This window comes from Oryzias latipes, chromosome 1 (assembly GCF_002234675.1).
Source record: "Oryzias latipes chromosome 1, ASM223467v1".
NCBI classification, from domain to species: Eukaryota; Metazoa; Chordata; class Actinopteri; order Beloniformes; family Adrianichthyidae; genus Oryzias; species Oryzias latipes.
The window spans coordinates 8,125,863-8,148,245 of record NC_019859.2 but is presented as its reverse complement, the minus strand read 5'-3'; the positions used below and the strand labels follow the sequence as shown (position 1 = coordinate 8,148,245).

At 42.3% G+C, this 22,383-nt stretch overlaps 1 protein-coding gene across 6 annotated transcripts in view; it reads left to right on the top strand.

Moving 5' to 3' along the window:
- Positions 1-4,435: 4,435 nt before the first annotated feature.
- LOC101171724 (potassium voltage-gated channel subfamily KQT member 5-like) overlaps positions 4,436-22,383 on the top strand; it is a 109,362-nt gene continuing 91,414 nt past the window's right edge. Inside the window, exon 1 of one of the 6 annotated variants that reach the window (XM_023955049.1) lies at positions 4,436-5,834. In XM_023955049.1, coding sequence (XP_023810817.1) covers positions 5,506-5,834 — 329 coding nt within the window. In that variant the 5' untranslated portion in view covers positions 4,436-5,505. The remainder of the gene's footprint in view (positions 5,835-22,383) is intronic. The other 5 variants (XM_023955036.1, XM_023955046.1, XM_020712729.2 and 2 more) reach the window with 5 other exon arrangements.

The window sequence follows — 22,383 nt, the reverse complement described above, 5'->3', positions numbered from 1 at the left end:
ACGGGCGCAAGCGGTCTGCGGCGATGTCGGCTACCCATGGACCCATTTAAAACACGAAACAAGGAGTTTGTGTAAATTTTAGTGTGTGTAGATTTTAAAAAATCACACCCACTTATCGGGTGTGCGTTTGGTTTTCTATATAATAATGTATGCCGTCCATCTGTTGATGACCTGGGTCTTATTTTTATGATGAGTTTTTTTTTCTTTTTAAAATTGGACCAAAATTGAGCATTTTATGCTGGCTTTACTGTATTTACTAAGCCGTGTCTCATTGTTTACAGACCTTTCCAATATGGCGTCGCTCTTTACGTATCTTTGACAATGCTAGCGTAGCGTCTCTAGCAAGATAACTCATTGCGTGGCGCCAACTTGAAAACCACCAAGAGCAACATGGGATTCAAGGACACTTCAACTTATGGGCGGGCAAAGCGGGCAGAGATTGACCACTCGACCTCTGCGATGTGAAGCTGATGCAAGGGCTGCATGGTGGTGTAGTGGTTAGCACTCTCACCTAATGGTGAGACGAGTCTGGTTCAAATCCCAACTGGGAGCCAGTGTGGAGCCTGAACGCTGAAGAGTAGGTGTGCATGTAAGTGTGTGATTGACCGATGACCTGTTTAGGGTGTACCCCACCTTTTCCCAACAGTAGCTGGGTTGGCTCCAGCTACCCCGTGACCCTGAAAGGGTTTCAGCCGCTTTTAAAGCTGGAAGGAAGCTGAAGTGAGGATGCGAACACGTGGCCGGACAGGAAGTGGAGCCTCAGAGCTTCGTCCCCTCAGTGGAGGTGAGTGAGACTTTCCTCGCTTGTTTTTTTAAAAAAAAATTTCAGGTTTTTTTTTTGTGACTTTAGAGGAAGCGCTGATGTGTCGTCCACCCTCTTTCGAAATCAAAATTACCTCAATTTTAAAATGAAGCTGGTGACCTTTCTGTGTGGAGTTTGCATGTTCTCCCCGTGCATGTGTGGGTTTTCTCCTCCCACTGTCCAAAAACATGCTTCATATAATAGGTGTGGTGTTCACAAGTGGTTACTAGGTGTAAATGTGAGTGAACATGGCTGTGTGATTGTGACAGACTCGTGAGAAGCCCCCCCCCCCCCTCCCTGCTTGTCCGGTGTGAACGCCATGGGCTAAATGCACATTTGAGACCCTGCATTTAGCGCATTCTTTAATGAACGTCACAAGCCCGGTGTGAACACAACTCTGAACATCTGCATCCTTGCAGTTCTTGAGTCTGATGATCGCAGGAGATTTATATTATTTACACCCCCTTTTTCTTTTTCTTTTCAACCAGTGGAATTATCATTGTGTGAGGAAATCATAAGAAGGAAAGATTCTCTCATGGTTGTGTTTGCTGGTTGTAAAATAAACAACCAGGACAATGAATTATTCAAAAAAGGAAATGTTTAATCTGGGAGATCATGGAGCAGCTGAGGTTTCTTTGGAAGAATATTAAAATTCATCAAATTTTGAAAATAAAAGGAACATTTTGAAACGGTTTCTTACCTTTACCGGGAGATTTTTCTCCATAAGGTTTCACTGGGAAATTGTCCTCCTTATCCTGCTGGAATCAGCTGAATCTCTATGAAGATTTATCAAGTTTTTCCTTCATTGATGATCTTTTTTCCTTCCAACGTTGTTTGGAAAACTCCGTTTTAGGGCTGGTTTTACTTTGACTTTGCTTTTCTCATTTTTTTTTAATGTTTCAAACCAGATCATAAAAAAGGAACGCACCAAGATCACCTGCTGCAGAACTCACCTGTTACAAGAAAATGCTTGTTGGTGTTCTCATTTTCAACCCTAAAATCTAAAAACGTCCACTAAAATCAGCTCATTATGAGAAAAAAGAGATGAAACTTAGCTCAGTGCTCATTGCTTTTCCAGGACTCTGGGATGCGGATCCGGCTGGGTCCCGTGACTGGCCTCACATACGGCGCAGCAGAGGGCTTGGGAGATTTATGTTCCTCTCCTTAAAAAAGCAGAGGGGCCCCCGAAGCTACATCTGCAGGCAATCTCTGCTGATCCTCCACCACCCTCGCCCTGCCAGCCGGGCCTCCAGGCGCTTCCTGGTTCCCTCCGGTGCAGGAGCGGAGGTCACCTCCCCCTCTGACGAAAGCTGGATCCAGACCAGCGTGGAAAAGCTCAGCGGAGCCCGGGCAAGTCAGGGGCCACAATAAAACTTTGTGAACTTTGGAGATTGGGTCAGAAACGCAACCTCGGAAGAAACCCATCAGTTTTCCTTTAATCTGTACTTTTGCTTCAACAAGAAGCTCAAAAAAAGAAGAAGAGTGAGCTGAAAAACCAAACTAAGAACTAGAAATGAATATTTCTGCTCTCTGGAATCAACAGAAGCTGATTAATGGTTTGATCAAACTTCACATTATTTGCTTGTTTTTAAAGGAGTTCAGTTTAAACTGGGAGAAGTTTCAGTTTTAGAATTGTCTGCACTCGACTCCTTTGGCCTTAAATTTGGTGAATGCACAGGCAAAAAAAATCCTGTTTTTTTAAAGTAAACACTAAAAATGTCAATATGAGAACATATAGACACAAATATAAAACAGTTAGGGCAGTGAGAACAAACAAATTCTTTACATCATTAAATAAAGAGAAGAAAACAAAGACAATAAAATAAAACATAAATACTAAGGGTTTTCATCAGTCATTGTCTTTAACAGAAGTGAAGTGATTATTTTTCATGTATTCAAATGATTACAAATAGAAACAAATCTCTTTATAAAATACATTAAAAAGTGTATTTTTTTACACGGTGGCGCAGTGGTTAGCGCTCTTGCCTCACGGTGAGAAGGCCCCCGGTTCAAGTCCCGGCTGGGGGACGTGAAACACATCAACGGGGGACCTTTCTGTGTGGAGTTTGCATGTTCTCCCCGTGCATGCGTGGGTTTTCTCCGGCTTCCTCCCACCGTCCAAAAACATGCTTCATAGGTTAATTGGCAACTCTAAATTGTCCATTGGTGTGAGTGTGAGTGTGAATGGGTGTGTGATTGTGGACATTCTACCCTGCGACAGACTGGCGACCTGCCCAGGGTGCCCCCCTGCCTTCGCCTATAAGTGGCCGGGATAGGCTCCAGCAGCCCCGTGACCCCAAAAGGGATAAAACGGAAAAGAAAATGGATGAATGAATAAAAAGTGGTTTGGTTTTTGACAATTTACTTTTATGATTATAGAACTACCCTTGGATTATTGATACATAAACACTAAACATGTGTTTATGTGAAATGACACCCAAAAGAAATGTTTTTTTATTTTTATTTCACCAGATTAAAGAATTTAGAAGAACACCAGAAATGAAAATCATCTCTAAAACTATTAAAGTAATTAAAAAAAGAAGTCAGTGGTTTCAGTGTTCAAAAATACAGTTGTTTTCTTCAAATCCATACTTTAATTTTAAAAGTTATTTTTACAACATTTATGATTTTAAATCGGACTTCTTCAGATTTTGGATTAATTGGGAGTTTTATGAAAGTTTTGTGAGCAGAAAGCCCGTCAAGGTCCGCCACTCCACTAGATGGCAGTGTTTTGATATTAATGCATAGAGTTCTAAGCAAGGGGGGAAAAAAACGCAGTCTCTCTCTCCATTGACTGTCAATGTCTCTCTCCCTCGTTTTCTAATCTGTGCATGATGTTGTGGAGGTTCAAAAATGGCCGCCATTGTCAACGCGTCTGTAAGTAACGAAGACGTGCGCCATCTTTGAAATGATAAGCAGGTCTTTGGTTCAACACTATCATATTTTCTTTACAGTTAACCCAGTTTCTTTGAAGTAAAGTAACAGTTGAATTCTAAACGTAAACGTTTAACTGTTTACTACAGAAATGCTTTTTACCATTTTTTTTGGGTCATTTGATATCAGTGTATGACAGCTGTTAGCTTAATTTTCAGACAAACAGCAACAGTTTAATTAGATTTGATGATTTAAATTAGACACGTTAGAAATTTTTAGGTAGACAAAAATGGAATAAAGTTAGTGAATTTGCTATTGAGTCAACATATTTTTAAATAATTTTTGTTTCTGGAAAAAATTGACTGACTTCTTGCTAATAGTATTGTGGGGTTTATTAGTTTTGATATAATATTCCACTTGCTTGATGGTGTTTTAACAAACAAAAAAGACACTTGACACACTTGTGGGATTTATACCCTAAATTTTTGCACAACCACAGAAGTTAAAAACCTCCTCCAATGATTTTTTTTTTTTACATGTTCGTGTGACATTTTTATCATGATGGAGGATATATATTACCAAAAGTGTTGGCTCACCTGCCATGACTCCCATATGAACTGAAGTGCCATCCCATTCCTAACCCATAGAGTTTAATGTGATGTCGGTCCACCTTTTGCAGCTCATACAGCTTCAACTCTTCCAGGAAGAGGAGTGTTCAAAGGAATTTTTGACCATTCTTCCAAAAGTGCATTGGTGGTCACACACTGATGCTGGTGGAGAAGGACTGCCTCTCAGTCTGCTTTAATTCATCCCAAAGGTGTTCTATCGGGGTCAGGTCAGGTCAGGTCAGGAATCGGTGTAGGTCAGTCAAGTTCATCCACACCAGACTCTGTCATCCGTGTCTTTATGGACCTTGCTTTGTGCAGAGTTAAAAACAGCATCACCATTTTACAAAGCAAGTTGAGCTTCAGCATTTGGGCTTTTTGTTGTTTTCATTGTATTTGAAAAATAGGAGCAAAACCTTAGAGTTTGGGGGATTACCTACTTTCAGTTTTGACTTGCAGTACAGAACTGATTGTCTTGGTTTTTTTTTTTTTGTAAATAAAAACTTGTCTTCAGAGATCGGCAATTTGCCATTTTTCTTTGTTAATTTAAAATTAAATTACCTGTTAAAATATAAAGAAAGTTCTGCAGTTGGTATTTGTAGTTTTGTTCTTTACAGTTTCAATAAAAACCCGAAACATCCGAGTTTGTTTTCCAAAATCCTCTGGAACCTTAATGACAGCAGAGTCCCTCTGTCCGCCGCCAGAGGGCGCTCTTCAGTCGAGACCGCAGCAGCAGAGCGGTGCGCGCGACAGCTTGCACCTTCTTGCTTTTATTGTGATGCACGTGCGTGCAAAGAAGGAAGTTCGGGTAGAAAACCTCGCGGTGCAAAGTGGAACCCTTATGCACGTAGAGCATTTTATGTGCATCAATGATGCAGACTGTCTGGCTTTTGAGCTTTAATTTAGATTTTTTTTTTGTTTGTTTTTGCAGCCGCTCGGGTGGGAGTGAAGATGCAGAAACTTCAAGTCTCGGGAGCGCGCGAAGCTGATGCGCGTCTCTGGTGAATGCGCAGCTGTGAAGCAACAGGCGGCAAACATCCCTCGCGCTCTCCGCGGACACGCAGCAACTTGCGGTGAATGGGAGTTTGACGCACGTGCGGAAAAGGTGCGCTTTCCTCGTCCCGGACAGCGCAAGACGGGACGCCCCCCCACCTCCCTCACACCCTCAGAGGACACACGCATGCTCGTGCAGACCTCCGCGCGCTGGCCGGCTCTGGTGCTGCCATGCCCCGGAACCACGGCGCAGACGAGGGCGGCTCCGGGCTCTGGATGAGGACATCCCCGGGACACAGAGGCGAGGGCTCGCGGGATGTGGAGTCCGGGAAGATGACAAACTGCGCCGGGGACGGCCTCCTGTCGCCCTCCGCCGCAGGTGCCGGCGGGGTGGACAGCCTGACGGGGAAGCAGGCGGCGCGGCTCAGCCTGCTGGGGAAGCCGCTCGTGTACAGCGCGCAGAGCGGCCGGAGGAACGTGCGCTACCGGCGGCTTCAGAACTACCTGTACAACGTGCTGGAGAGACCGCGCGCCTGGGCGTTCATCTACCACGCGTTCGTGTAAGTCCCCCTCCGCGCCGTCACTCAGTCAGTGCACCTGTTGATGCTCAACCACCGCAGTCTCAGATCAGAGCGGCTTTCGTAGCCTTTTCTCACGGAAATGTCTGTCTGAAGCCCCTAAACTTGAAGGCTCCTCCTCGCGGGGTCAGGGCACGAGCGTCCGCGCCGCGTGCTTCTGTTGACTCGCAGTTGAAACAGTTGGAGAGGAAGGAAGTGAGGCTCATGCTGGCACTGAAGGGAGGAAGCTGCTTATCACACCCCGCTTTTGAAGCCTTTTTTTTTGAGGGGGGGGGGGTATATATGTTTGCAGAAAGTGAAAACTTTTGATCTCAAACAACCACTTGTGATTGCTATTCAAGTTGAATTCATTGTGGTGGTTCCCTTGAAGATGATGGTCCTTAGCAACCATCCAGTTTTTGTAGTTTTAAATAACAGATGAACATTAGATGATGGTTGGGTCTCCATCTGACAGTACTGTCTTTAGTTTTCCATAGCAACCAGTGCTTACAGTAGTCACACCCACAATAAAACCTTAGGAAGACTTCTCTCCCATAACTGTAGTGGGTCTGTCGTCAACTTCCTGTGGAGACAGTTGAGGAAAGAGGTGAAAGCTCATGTTTGCACTGAGGGGAGGAAGCGTCTCATCAAAGTTATCCTCCTACTTTTGTGGGGGTGAAGCACAGCAAGTCTGCTGGAAAGTAACATTTTTCGGTTCTATTTTAAAACACTTTAAAGGAAATGTTCTCGTTTCCTGCAGACGAGTCTTGGTTTTTACCCTCGACTTGAAACATTTGAGGCAACCCAACCACGTGCTACTCACGGTGGTGCCCCTTGTGAAGGTTGTGGTCCATAGCAACCTTACAGGGTTTTTTTTATTCTTTTCGTTTCTCTGGCTGATGAACATGTACGGTGATTTTTGGGTCTCCATCTCAAAGCAGTTTCCATAGCAACCACTGTTTACAGAAACCGCTTCCACACAGTTAGCATAATAAATGTTGCACCGCAGAAATGATTTATGGTCCGTGGTTCTGTCAGGGCTATTAGCTCGCCTGGTATTTGTATTCGAATGTGACTATTGGATGTCCTCAGATCTTCAAACTCCTCTCCTGTCATGCAGGGATAACGGTTGGGAAGTTGGTGAACAACAGTTAAAGGATGAACTTGTTCTTCTTCTGCTCCTTCTTTTTTTCTGGCTCTTGCTGCTTGCTGAAGAATTGAAGCTGTGATGGACAGTGAGGCTGAAGGTCTCTGTGGTCACTCGATTGGACAATTGTGCCGCTTGAACGCCTTAACATTCAGCGCTTTTACACCATAACGCTTTTTTTTTTTTTTCCCAGTCTGGAAACTCTGCCTTACATTTCCAGGAGACATTTTTTTAGATTGGGTGGGGGTATTATGGACAAAAAATGCGATAGGTGAAATCTGCACAGTATGGTTACAGATGTTTTAAGGCTGTGAAACCCCTCCCTACATACTTGATATACTTTTCTCAGACAGACGTGAACATTTTCCCACTTCTCTCTCGTTTAACTCTCAAAGTTAAAATCTTTATAGAAAAGTAAGTTTTGTATAATAGAATGAAAACAAATCAAAGGTTTATTTAGAATTGGTGAGCTGAATGCATCCTGTACAGCAGATTTAGCGCGGTTTAGACTGATTTACTTAACGCGCCGTTTAAAAAAAAAAAAGCATACAATTTAGCAATAAAAACAATCAGGCAGACTGCAAAAAGTGAACTGTGATATATTGATGGAACACTGTAATAACTGAATCTGAAAACGTCTCCACCCACTTGTAATCCTGTGTTTCTGCAGCTTTATCTTTATGGCAAAATTCTTCCGTAACTTAAAGAAAGTTGGTATGGAAACACAGTAATACAGAATTCTACAGAAGGTGATAAATATTTCTGCTAAATCCTCTTGAAGTTGAGTCAAAGCAACTTGATATGTTTCACCACTCATCAAAGATGCTTCATCAGTCGTAGTCCAGTTGCTGGGATTCACGTTGAAGATAACGCCACCTGGAGGTGAACTTCCACCGACCTTTCTGCATAAATGCTTTGTCATTTGAAGAAGGCTTAAAAGAGGAAGCTGAAAAGAAGCTGAACGATTTCAAAAGGCTGAACTTTAATGATCGGGGTGGGAATCTTTTGGCACCTCGCGTTTCGATTTGATTACAATTCTGGAGGCAACAACTCGATTTTGAAACAATTATCAATGAGTCCTGAATCGACACATTTAACCCTTGTGCTATCCTAGGGAGTTGGGTCATCTAGACCCACTAGACAGTGCGCTGAACCTTTTTTCTTCAATGTTTTGTGATCCTCACTGGTGTCCATGGATTACATGAAATTTTTCCACCTTTGTCATGGTAGGGAGAACACGTCAAAGTAAGGGTGGGGTCATCTAAGATAGCACAAGGGTTAAGAAAAGAAAAACCTTCACCACTAGGAGTTAGACCAATATTACTGGTTTTCTTTTTCCCCTCCAAAGCACACTTGTAAATAAAGACCAGATGATAATAATAACGGATTAGTTTTATCTGCGCTTTTCAAAGCGCTTACGATGTGTCCATTGTGAACCATGGTGACCTGCAAAGAAAAGCATGTAGCCATCGTTGCGTTGCATAAAACTGGGTTCACAGGTGAGGCTAATGCAAGATATCACCTAAATCAACAACTATATGGATCATTAAGAACTTCAAGGAAAGAGGTTCAATTCTTGTTAAGGCGGCTTTCGGCTTTCCAAGAAAGTCCAACAAGCTCCAACAAGTGGCAGGATCGTCTCCTAAAGAGGGTTCAGCTGCGGTATCGAGTGCCACCAGTGCAGAGCTTATTCAGGAATGGCAGCATGCGGGTGTGAGTGCATCTGAACTCACAGAGAGGCCAAGTCATTTGGAAGATGACCTGGTGTCAAGAAGAGCAGCAAATAAGCCACTTTTCTCAACAAAACCCCCATCAGGGACAGATTGATCTTCTCAAAAAGTGTGGTGAATGGACCGCTGAGGATGAGGATGAAGCCTCGTTCTGATTGTTTGGGGCGTCTGGAAAAAGTCTTGTCCGGAGGAGAAAAGGTTAACGCTACCATCAGTCCTGTGTCCTGCCAACAGTAGAGCATCCTGAGACCATTCATGTGTGGGGTTGTTTCTCATCCAAGGGAGTGGGCACACTCACCATTTATCCCAAAACACAGCCATGAATAAAGAATGGTACCAAAACACCCTCCAGCAGCAACCACTTCCAACAATCCAACAGCAGTTTGGTGACTAACAATGCATTTTCCAGCACCATGGAGCACCGTGCCGAAAGGCAAACCAAGTGGCTCGGTGACCAAATCGTTGACATTTTGGGTCCGTGGCCTGGAAACTCCCCAGATTTTAATCCCATTGAGAACTTGTGGTCAATCCTCAAGAGGAAGGGGGACAAACAAAAACCCACTACTTCTGACAAACTCCAAGAAGTGATTATGAAAGAGCGGGTTGCCATCATTCAGGATTTGGCCCAGTCGAGTTGCAGGGGTCCTGAAAAAGGAGGGCCAACACTGCAAATACTGACTCTTTGCATAAATGTCATGTCATTGTCGATAAAAGCCTTTGAAACGCATGAAGTGCTTCTAATTATATTTCAGTACAGCACAGAAACAACTGAAACAAAGATCTAAAAGCAATTTAGCAGCAAACTTTGTGAAAACTAACATTTAAATCATTCTCAAAACTTTTGCCCATGACTGAAAAAGCCCTACTGAGGTTTAGTTATGAATGTAAATGGACACCACCGCTACAGGTTGCTCCAAATGTCTGACAATGAACATCATTAAGGCCAATAGTACATTTTAATGAGCTCAGCAACAATTGAGGGACTTTCTCAGCTGTTGGGTTTTCAATGGTGCAAATGGAAAAAGAAGGCCTCCAGCTTTTGGTCAGCTCAAGCGAAATGAGTCTACATATGATCTGTAATTGTTTATTATGCCATGCAAGCAGGCAGATTACTGTAATCATGCTGGCAATTAGTCAGAAACTCAAAAGGGTGCAGATCTGTCTTTCTGAAAGGATTTTATTTTGGAGGGAAAGATGCATCATTGGTCTGTTTTTATGACTAAGGCTTTTATGAGCTGTGAACTTTGAAATCGATATAGAGGCTGAAGAAAGGATTTGTCTGCTTCTCATCACACATTTCTTGGTGAAAAGTAGAGAAGGATATACATGCCTTTTGAAAAATCGATCTACTTATGCGATTAATAGTGTTAACTGTTGAAAACCACAGATTATTTTGGTTAAAAGGCATAAAATCGATCGGGAAGTAAATGATCCGTTTCTGTGTTCATTGGTGTTTCCAGCTGCTCCTGTTCTGATTCAACTCTCCAACTATCGCACTCTTCTGGATGGCAGTTTGATCGCAGACTTCCGAAATATTAAAACAATTTACTGTCTGTTTGAGACCTTTGCTGCATTTAGAGGAGTAAACTGTTTAATTATGTTCCAGTTACAGATCTCCTCATGTCCTCCTGTTTGCCCTTGGAGCTGATCTTGAGCCGTCTTAGAATTAGGGAAGGGCTGGACGTTGTTGGTGTGGACGCTCCGTGTAGACCAACATGTGTCCCGTCAGCTGCCACAGTTGCTCTCCACCGACTGTATAGTCTCGGTGTGAGATATAAACGTCCCTGTTCTGGTCGGCTCCAACAGCTGCTTCATGCTTCAGACTCCACAGACTTTTCACGTTTTCCTGGAGAATTTATGACGTGAATGTGTGCGTTTGGTTTTTATTCCACACCATTCATGGTGGATACATTCAGATCTTATTTTTTACTTAGAAAATACAATGGTTGGGTCACAAGCTGCTCCGCTCCATTCCGATGCATCCAACCTTTACACAAATAGATCCGTGAACGTCTCTGCTCTTCTGAGCTGGAATCTGGCTGAAAGCTGGACAGCTCCAAAATTGCTCACCATTTTTGTTGCACTGCTAATGTTAGTTTGGAGTGTGAGGGGCTGTAAGCTAGCAGGAGAGTGTGTGAGCAGAGAACTCTCAGTAACATGGAGGGGAAGGGGGGCGGGCTTACTCCATGGCAAAAACACTGGGAAAGCTTTTACAATAGATCAGAAGATGATTGAAGTGGGACATACACTCTTTATATGTTTATATATATACATACACAGGACAATTTCCTTAAAGGTTTATGCTGAAGTCTGATTATTGATGAATCTGACATTTTCTCCAGAGGGACTCACAGTACATGGAGATCATGTTTTCCCTGCATGGATGCAGTCCAGAATCTTCTCTGGACGGATCCTTTTCTTCTGCATGGTGTGCACACACATCTTCAGAGATGAACATGTGCAGGTGCATTACTTATGAGCTGGTTTTAAATAAATCATCATAAAAGCAGGATTATGTCTTGACAGAAAAAAATGCAGATCCTTAAAACTGTAGTGTAACTTTGGATCATCAGCAGAATTCATCTTTTTCAATAATCAAATGTTAAGGTCATTCCAAGTCAAAGGCTGCAGATGTAGCAGCGGATTGAAACATTTAATCAGATGATGAACGAAAGATTTGTAAAAGCTGGGATTCGTGGTTGAATGTTTAGGTCAGAAGTTAAGATATCTTCATCTTTATGTGGAGTTGTCTTTGAGTTGTAATCAAGTAAACAGTAAGACAGCTTACTAGTGGTAATTTTGCTATTATTTTGCTCTTTTTCCTGCCTTTTTTTTTTTATAAACATCCTCTTTTCATGTATACATTTTAAAAAAGCTGTTTGATCAGAAATCTCCATGTTACACTGCTGGATTAAGTCTTCCCAGGTCAGTTCACCAGGTAACCACTAGATGACTTCCTATGCAATCAGCTTATGCTGCTGGTGCCAAAGTATTCCTCAGTCTTAGTTAGGGGAAGAGCGGTTTCCTTTTGGTTGACAGGTAAATGTCAAATGCTCAGATTTAAAACAGCCATTTTTGGCCATGTTCCTATACAAATTGTTTTTTTGTCCTTTTTTGGATAGAAATGAGGTTTGATTGGTTGATATTTGGCCAAGATATTCTTGAGGTTTTATAAACTTGCTTGCTTCAAATAAGCCCAAAACCATGTAATGTGTTACATACCCAGAGAGTTTGTCCATCTAACATGCTTCTGAGATAAAAGTTCCAGTCTGATCATCTTTTGATCTGTTTTAAAAGTGTGCCCAGTTCAGTTATGATTTTGACGTTTGTTTTGCACTCTGTGTCGTTTTCTGGGACCTAGTTTCTGCATAATGGCAGTAGGTTGTTAGAAATTCAGACCTGAGTTGTTGGCAGACTGTTGACGCAGAGCAACCCCATACCCCCTTCCCGTTACTGATAACCTGCTTACAACCTTACAGCCCTTCACAACCGCCAGCTTAACATGACGGGTGCAATGAAAGTGGCGAGCAGTATTGGAGCTGTCCAGCTGTATAGTTTTGAGCCAGATGCCCGACAGGAGCAGAGCAGAGAGCTTGTGTTCCGCTCAGCGTATTTTGATTCACAGCGGTTTGAATAAAGAAATGATCAAAAATGCAACTATAAGCTTAATTTTCTTTATATTTTCCCTCCAGGAAGATGTATCAACCACCATTTTCATTGGAGTGGGTCTTTAACAGGAGAAGCTGCATCTTTGCTGAAAGTTCATCATTTTGTCTCCTCTGTTTTTTTTCCTGATGGGGGGGGGGATTTTCAGGAAGAGTCTTCAGTGGAGTCACTTTAGTGCTAAGCTAACCAAAAGCAGGCATAAAGCTGACTTTCTGCTCATGTGTCCGTATTAAATCCTCAGCTGCTGTGTCCTGTACGCCTGCTGCAGACAGAGTATTTTTAACCTTTCCTGCATGTGACAGCAGCAGCTCTGAGTCGGGCTTTGTGCAGCGCTCGCTTGGGCCTGGGGTCCCAGCCTGTCCTCCTTCCTGCTCACCCCCCCACAAACACACAGTGCTGCCATTCATTTGTACTAAGAAGCTCGTATCCTACAAGTGTGTTCAGGGGATGGAAAATGTGGGATGGGGTCAGGGGGTGCAGCAGTTTTCTTCCCCACGGAGTTTCCTGAGGGGCAGCCAGGATTCGGGGGGGGGGGGGGGGGGGGGGGTATTAACACAAGCTCAGTGCCCTTAAATATCTATCAGTGGATTTATTGTTGGTGGGTTTATGTGCAACAGAAAAGAGGCAACCAAGCTCGGTTTGGCTTGCAGCTGCGTGGAACCCTGAAAACATTCAACTCAACTTTATTTTGTCGCCTCTTTATGCATTTTGTTTTGCTGAAAACGGACAACTAAAAATCAATCAATCAATATAATGAGCAGGTAAGATTCAGATGGGCATTGGTCCCCCACCCACAGCTGAAAATCAAGCAGTATAAACAGAGAAATGCATGCAAATTTGAAAAATTTTAGTAATTGTAACATCTAGCCTTTTGCTAACCCTTCTCACGATCTCTATTTAAACCAGCAGAAATAAATATTTGACAAATAAAACATTGTTGTTCTGCTTAATTAAAAAAATACATATTTTGTCCATAAAAATGACCATATACCCCAAGTAAAATGGACAGTTTCCCAAGTTCAAGGGAACATTTTTCTTCGTGTTGGATTTTGTTGACAAACATCTTAAATTAGCATAGTTAAGCTAGCATAGCTAACTTTTGAATATTTGCAACTTAAGCAAATTTTTTTTTTCTTTGTTCTGAGTGGAGACTTTATATTCTTGTGTTAAATATGTTAAGTGACACAAACTACAAACACAAAATCTTGTTAAATGTATTTTAAAGTCTATATTTAGACTCATTTTCGATGACTAGCATATGTCACAACTACAGCAATTATTTGTGATGCCCAAAAACAATTTTTTAAGAAATAAAAAAAAGCATAACTTAAAAAAAAAAGTAGTGTAGTTTCTATGGATATTGAGTATTCCTCCAAAAATTTGTGCCACAAATAATTTTTTTCCTATGTTAATATTTTTAGTAGAGTTGGCAGTTTTACCATTCATGCTAACGTCTGTGATGTCATTTAGGTTTCAGACTGACGTTTATGTGAGCAGCAAACCTATTAAAAAGTAAAACAGTACAGTTTCAGTCACGCTGTAATGTTTGGAGGATATATCTGTCTTGTTTATTTATTGTCATTGTGAAATAATTTACTACGCACTGTTTTGGGTCAGCTAGCTGCAATGTGGACCCTATCAAGTAGTAATGTTATTAGCCCAAACAATATAAAAGATTACATGGCGACGGAGACTAGAAGAACAGAATAACTTTATTATAGTTCATAGGTTTGACACAAGGTGGCGCCTATCTTGAACGAGGGACATTCTCTACCACAGATGGTTAAAGAAAATACGGAATCCTGGGAATTTACAGAAAATATTTTTTATCCATTGTAAAATTGTTCTCATGAACTTTTTAATTATGATCATGCATTTTTTAGCAAACCTCAAAAATCCTGTCGTTTTTTTTAAGACATATTTTCTGCAGAGCGACAGTAGTTTTAGTTTATAAGAAGTTTGTGGGTCTTTAAAATGCACCTGAACACTCACAGTAATTAAGTTTGGACATTGTTTGAGAAGCTGCGTTAATCCTTCCAAATAAATTTGTGGTCATTTTTTTTGAATCACCTAGACTTCTGAAAGTTTTGCCGTAGAGCGTCTCTTCTGCGCCTTTTTTTGTTGTGTTGTTAGCTGAGTGTTCTGCCTTTTCCAATTTCTTTTTGTCTTTTCATGTGAATTTATGCTACAATTTTGTTATGAGCTAACATGATCTGAAAAAGTTTACGTTTGTAAAGACACATTAGTCGATGCAAAAAACACCCAGTCTCATAAATTATCCTGATTGTTTTTTTTGTTACAAGCAACTGATCGCTGCGAGTACATCATCAGTTCGTCTGCGACTTAACAGTGCAGTTTCATACACTCCTGCTTTACAGTGTCTCAGATTAAGCATTAAGGCCTCATTACTTTAAGGATTTTGACATCTTAACCTTTCCAAGCATCTCAGTCTCTTTTCTCTGCTGTCGTCTTTTGAACATGCGACCAAATGGAAAAATACTTGTCATAAGCAACCGATCTGTTTTTCTTCAGTATTGAGGACAAAGGCCAGTCTGATCAAAGCAGAGGTGTGTCATCTTTCAAGCAAACTGCGTCAGTCCTGAAGACTCGTGCTAAGAGAAGTCAAATATGTCACTGAAGATTTGGAGTTTGTTTCTCCTGAAGAACAACAGCTGAAAACTTTCCTCAGGCGGTTTTTAAAGCCACGTGAGAAAGAAAAGCACGTCAAGTTTTACAGATCAGTTAATAAGGAAGAATAAAGGTTTTCTGATAAGATAAATAAAAAAGGAAAAATATTTAGAAAACAAACACAAAAAAACTACCATAAACTTTAATTTCACGGTTTTGCCGAATTTGTCAAACAGTTAAAGGGGTTCAGTTTTGTCAGATAAAAAGATCCCAAAAGAATGACCTCACAAAAACGTAGTCTCCATCAGACCAGCTGTTAAGCTGTCAAGCACAGCGGTGGAGGGTTTATGATTTGGGCTTTTGCAGAAGCAGAACGTGGGAATGTGGTCTGGTTTTGGTTAGTAAGGTTTTGGCTCACACAATAACATCTAACATGCAGTTTGTTTTTATCTGAAGCTTTTTCAAATCCCCGGATTATATTCCACATGCCTTTAGATTCTCATTTATCCAGGTTGATACCATTAAAGCTGTAGGTAAAAAAAAAGTAATCAACTGGACTTGTTTGAACCCTTTTTTCATCTGCAACCCCCTCTTTGACATGCTGTCACTCTTCACGCAGTCAACGTGAATCGCTGATTCTGACGCGGAGAGTGCACAATACTTTAGAACCTTTGTATATTTTTTATCTTTGCACATTTTTTCAATCTTATTTGCGACTCCCAGTTAGTTTTGAGGCTGTTTAAAGTTCTACATCACTTGGGTACTTCTTGGTAAAGCGTGCAGGAGTCTCACCTTTGTACAAACTCACAGCTCACTGTGAGGATGGTGCTCGATTGCCACAAAGTGCGATATGATCAGCCATCGTCCGCTGTTTTTTTCTTTTGATACAAGCTCTTTCCATAGAAGAAAACGGCGCATTTGTAGTCGGGCTGCACTGCTGATTCTCAAAGATGAAGAGAAAAATGTTTTTCTTGTGGGTCTCAAATTACGCAAATGTGCCAGAAAGGTGGAGGATGAACAGTTTAAGGTGTTTATTTATGTTAGCTAACTGGAATGTGTAAGGTGGCGTCAAGATTCCAGGATTCTAAGAAGAATACTGTGAAATGTTTGTGTTTGTAGGAGCGCAGTCAGACAGAAGTACGGATGTGGGTGAAGCTTGTTACTACTTGTGTGTGTGTGTGTGGGGGGGGGGGGGTTGCATTAAGACATTATTTGACTTCTTTTCTCCCTGAAGCTTTCTAAACTCAGAGCATCTTAAATACCAGAAATTGCACATATTAATCAGATTAATCAGCTTATACCATGCTCACTTAAAACGTGACGACTGCAGCTGCAAAGGAAAGCGATATACATGCCGATTGTCACGATGATAAATAAAGCATCAGTTCAGAGAGAAAGTTCACCTCTTACTGATTGGTTTTGTCCAGATGATGAAGCTAAAGTTTGTATTAAAGAAGTCAGCGCAGTGACTTTTAAGACATGTGACCGGAACCTCTTTTTTAGGTGTGCATTATCACTGTGCGTTATCACTTTTTAATGCACACCCAGCAGCCAATCAGAATCGAGTATTCACCTGGACTATTGTATGAACTCTATACTGTCAGATCCTCCTCCCTAATCCTTTATGTCACAACTCATTTACATCCCCAAAAGTGTCCGTATATTTTATCTTATTGCACTTTTATTTTGCGCACTTCCACATAAATCCGAACAATGCAACTTTCAGTGTCTCTTTTTGTCTTTTACAGTTTAATATGCGACTACATCCCATTGACGTTTGTGCATAAATACTCCTCAGCCTCCCAGACCAGCTCAGGCTCTTTTCCTCTCAGTAAGGAGACATTTCTTGTCCCTATGGTTGGTCTATTTCCATGGATTGGGCTGTCAAGGCGTCTGCCCTTGCAGTAACTGCCATTGTTATACCAATTCATGTTAAAACTCTAAAAAATGCTGCCATAGAAAGCAGGAGTGATCCCCTTTTGTGTTGTCAGTTTGCTCTGACAAACTCAGAAAATATTTGACCGTAGTGTTCAAGAGTCTCAGTCCGGTACTTCTGCAGCTCCGCCTCATGACCCCGAAACAAGAGTAGGAGACATGGAAATGCATGGAGAGTATGATCATGTTGGTAATGATCATGGCTGTTGAGGACAGTCACAGTTGATGGCTGGCTGCTGGTTTCACATTTCAAACCTGCGTTTGCTCTGAGGGAGTTCCCTTTGCTCTGACTTTCCTGTAAACAAAGCGTGGGACAGGCCGCGCCTGCACCCGCGCATGACGCCTCGGCCAAAAGAAGCACTTGTCTGCTTCCTCTCTTCCTCCTAGACCATGATGCCCTAAAGCCTAAACTGATTTTCTATGAATGTTTGCAGACAGTAGTGAAGTGTACCCCCTCCCCCACGTTGTCGATGTTTAAACTTTCTGCTTCCTTCTCCTGACTGACGGTTTTCACCTGCTTGGCACTTCGACCTACAGAGGCAAATGACAGAAAAGCACACTGGGAGGGTAGCTTTTTTTTTTTTTTATCTGCAGGGCTGTGTAACCATGTGCTTCTCAACTTGACGTGGGAACATCGCGGCAGATGAAAGCAAACGTATGACAGGCCAGCTGCCAGCTCACAGTATTGTCTGTATAGCAGCCATAGCATGCAGTCTAAACACAAAAGGCAGGTTCATCTTACATAAGAGCCGGCATGCTGAGTGAAGCTGTCTGAGACCGGCCTTCACTTCTCCTCGTTTCCTTTATCTTTTTTTTGGTTAAAAAAATCTCTTGTGGTTGAAGTGTTTCTCATCCTTCTTTGAAATGTTTTGGTGTGTTTACCTTTTTAAAAATGATTTTAGCCATGATATAGAAGAGAGGGTTGAACAAAAAGAAATTCAACCATTCTTTACTTAGAAAAGGCAACATCAGCTGTTCCTAAATTTCTTATGCAAAAAACTCTTTTAGTTTTTAGCAACAACAACTGATTACTGGCATTACCCTGAACCCTACTTATTCCTTGTAACACCAGGAGTAATCTGACTCTATTTGATCATTTGTCTGCTTCAGAAAAAATCAAAAAACTCACCTGTTTTGTAGGTAAAAAGCTTTTTGGATCAACCAGGATCAAAATCAAGTGTGGGTGTGTTTTACGTACTACTTCAATGTTATCAACAGTCATGTTACCTCATGATAATACAACATTAAAACACAACGACTGGTTTGGGTTTGTGGATGTGAGTTCTCTTCTGGCCCTTCAACATCTCTAAGCGGTCTTCCTCCTCACACAGACTTTATCTCTCGGTCAGAGCGTCAGGACTCTGAGCTACACAAATGAAACAGGATGACCTCCTGTGCCTCCATTATATCTCTTTTGTCCATTTCCTTCTTATGGTGCTGTTTTTGGCTCCTGGTCTGATCTCCGGTGGCAGATGCTTGCCTTGAGGTTTGTGTGTGGGGGGTGGGGGGTGGGGGGGCATGCAGGAAGACCGCTTGACTAACTTTCAGGTCAGAGTATAGCGGTCTGTCAGATGTGGAGCGTTCTGCCGGCAGAGATTTAGAGACCATCGAAGGCGCTTCAGCGAACATCTGAAAGAAGTTTTTTTTGTGTTGCTATGGCAACAGATGCTGCTGGATTCTGTAAGCCAAATATGTGAGCTGGAACGCTGCTGCATGGATGTGCATTTCTGCCGTGCTGTGCAGCGGCCGTGGCCCAGCAGCTGCTGACAGACTGACACAAGTCAGTCGCTTCATTCGGCCACCGGATAAACACCTGCGAGGGTTTGTATTCATCACAAAACTCAATTTTCAGAGGATAAACGTCTTCCTTTCAAGATAAAGCCAGCTGATTTTGTCACAGAACTCAGAAAGAGGACTGCCGGAAAAAAAACGGTTTAAATTTAGCTGGGCTTTGTGGTTCTGCTGTGACGTGGTCAGGATTTGACACCCCAGCAGGCACGCTTCCATACACTGTAGGGGGGCTTCCACGACAGAGATGACGGCTGCAGTTGAGCATGCAACTGGAGTGTGCTCGCCGCAGACCGGTGCTGGAATGCAGCACATCGGGGCGGGCCACGCCCCCAGCGTTGAACTTGGCACAAGCCGCGTAGATGTGATGGGCCAGAGGTCCTCTGACCTTCCTGTCTTACCCGCAGGGGGAGCACTACAGCTGGACAACAATCCTGTCCCTTGATGCCCCCCGCCCCCATCTGCTTTAGGAAGAACTGGAAAAAATCAAATGTAAAAGGAAATAGGAAGCATATCAACTCCTAGGTCTTGTAATATCCTTTTGTGTTTGATATCTTTACTGTTTGTGAACCTTAAGAATATTCATCTGTAAATAATCAAAGAAAATCCAGTCTTTCCAAATGGCATTTATGAGAGAATTACCAAAATAGGGTTTAAGTTTCACAGTCCCATAGTCAGAATTTATGCATCTTCATCAAAAATTGACATTTTTGTGGAATGTGACATTTGGATTGTGAATGTGGCAGAGGAGTGTCGTTGGATGTTATAGAAAACCCCTTTGTGTCTGAGTGACATTTGTGTGAAATGGGTGTCAAACAAAACAGTCTGATAACGCCTGCAGTACCCAGAATGCCTTGAAGGGCCAGGAGGCAAGTGATTGGTCAGGGTGGTTGATGGGAAGTTTCCAGCTAACTGTTTTGGTATTCATGTCTGCCTCTTTTATCTGCAACATAAGTCAAACTTTATTCAAGTCACTACACAATACTTCTCAACATTGTTCAGTTGTAGCAAATAAAAAACAAAACAGTGTTCTCACTTTTTATGCTCATTATCCTGAAGCACAGTTTGTATCACTCCGCCTGTCATGCTCCAACTATCTATCGAGCTGTGTGGCTTCATAGTTTACCAAAGTCGTACAAATACATTTTGATAGATTTTTTGGGGACTTTGTACCACAGAAAATCAGTTTTCAATCAGTAATCACAACCAGGATTTGTACATAAGGGGGACTGCTGTATCTTTAAAAAGACTTAAAAGATCTTAAGCGCACCCTATGGTCCAAAAATACGGTCATCCATCAGAAAATGGGCGTAATGCAACAGGTGGACGGGATCTAGTGGTCATGTTGAAAGTTAACATAAGAACCTTTTTCTCTCTCAATCTGTTGTCAGACCTTGACTGAAAACAAGGAACCGTTCCCACATCACCACAGACTATTTGCACATCATTAGCCTTAAATACGTGGGATGAGGAAAGCACGGCTTTTAGCTTGTTTTAGCTTGTCCTTTGTCTCCCCACGGACTGCCAGATACTTCTGACAACCTTCAGGGCAAAATTAAGATGGTAAAGCAGGAAAGCTTTTGCTCAATTTATTTCTTTAGAAACATGTCCAAACAAGCAGTCTTTCTGTTACTTTGAATGTCATTTTCTGACTGGACTCCGTCATTGACAGTTATGATCCTGCCCTTCGGCTCTGTGACTTCCACAGTGTCTCTTTCGTACAAAGCCACCAACCCAACATCTACTCTAATTTGTCCTCGAAAATTAGGCCAAGCGAAGCTGAGCTGGAAGTGCTGAGGTATGAATGAACGTCGGGCTGCTTGTAACTGTTACACTGCTCCGTTAGCACTTTCTTGCAGTCCACTTGTCGGAACACATTAGCAGTTTGTTCGCTCGCGAGATCACCTCGGGCCAAGTCCTGTGTCATCTGCATAGAAACACTACTGTGCTTGCGTCTGATGGGGGGTTGGTTAGCTGCACACATCTATGTGAGATGAAGAGGTCTTCATGTGCCTCTGCTCTTCATCTTTTCATGGCCTCTGGCAGTGTCCAGTTTTTTTTACTCTGCAGGATTGATGTCTTGCAGAAGCAGCAGTCCTGCTCTTCACCGGGCTCCTGCATGCACAGCAGCTGCTTTAAAGCATAATTACTTATGTGTAAAGTGGACATATTGTCTAGAAAGCACTCTGACAGTGAAGTGTGTTCACAGGATCGCAGCAAGTGCACACAGACGCTTCTGTGAAAACAGAACCAAAATTCAAGCTGCAAAGTGGCTGATTCATCAGTGATCAAAAAGCAAAGCGCATCGAAGAAAAGAAGCAAAATAAAGAAGCTTGTTTAGAAAAAACCTTTAGCCTTATAGTGCAGTGATGCATTTTAAAATGCAGAGTAGGAAAGGACATAAACTCTTGTATAAAAATTAGCATGAGCAACAAACTGACCATAAAGAAAAGAGTTTATAGTTAATATAAATAGATTTTATATACCATATCTTTAAGACTATAAGTCACGCAAAGTATAAATTGCAGCAGATTAAAAAAATTGCATATTAAAAAAAATAAGTCACATTTTTGGGGAAAAGTGACACTTTTGTACAACTCTGCTAAGCCTGCAGTAATGCTGCTGTTGCCCCGAACGTGATTCACACATCAATTTCGTGGCCGCTGCCTCTATTTCGACACTCGCCAAATTTCATGCTCAACACTTGTCCAAAATTTGGACTAGACCCTAGAAGTAGTCGAGTGTCGTTGGAAGCATGGAAGCATTGACTGTATACTTAAAGTATAAAGACAACAATCTCCACTTGAATGTGGAGAAGACAAAGGAGATGGTTGTGGACACCCAGCACGCTCCACTGATCATCAATGGTGCTGCTGTGGAAAGGGTGAGCTGCACCATGTTCCTGGGGGTGCACATCTCTGACGTCCTGTCTTGGAACCACAACACTGCATCACTGGCCAAGAAAGCCCAACAACGTCTTTACTTCCTCTGCAATCTGAATAGGGCCAGAGCTCCTCCCCCCATCATGCAGACCTTCTACAGGGGCGCCATCGAGAGCATCCTGACCAGCTGCATCACCGCGTGTTACGGTGCCTGCATCGCGTCCTGCCAGAAGACTCTGCAGCACATTGTGAAAACAGCTGAGAACATCATCGGTGTCCCTCTCACCGGCCTCTCGGACATTTATCACTCTCGCCTCACCCGCAAAGCCATCAGGATTGCAGGGGACCCCTCCCACACATCCCAGAGACACTTCAACCTGCTGCCATCAGGGACTGCAAATTCTCCAGGCCAGAACCAGCAGACTCGAGGACAGTTTCCTCCATAAGGGATAAGAAAACTCGGCTCCCTCCCTGCCCTACCTCCTCTGCTCCCTCCACTCCCTGCTACAAACTCACCCTGAAAAACTTTCACACCTGTTCAGAACATCATCTTCACCAAAGACTGCCATCACCGACTCATCTACTTACTGTTCTTAGCACTGTTGTCACTTTCAACTGCCACTTTAACCATCTCATTGCTCTTTTGCACTGTTTGCTGTTATTCTTCTTATTATAACTGTTATTTTATCTATTTTATTTTATGATTTTATAAGCTGCTTTCACTGTGGGGCGAGAGGAAATTAATTTCATCTGTGCTGTATGTCTTGTGTTCGCAG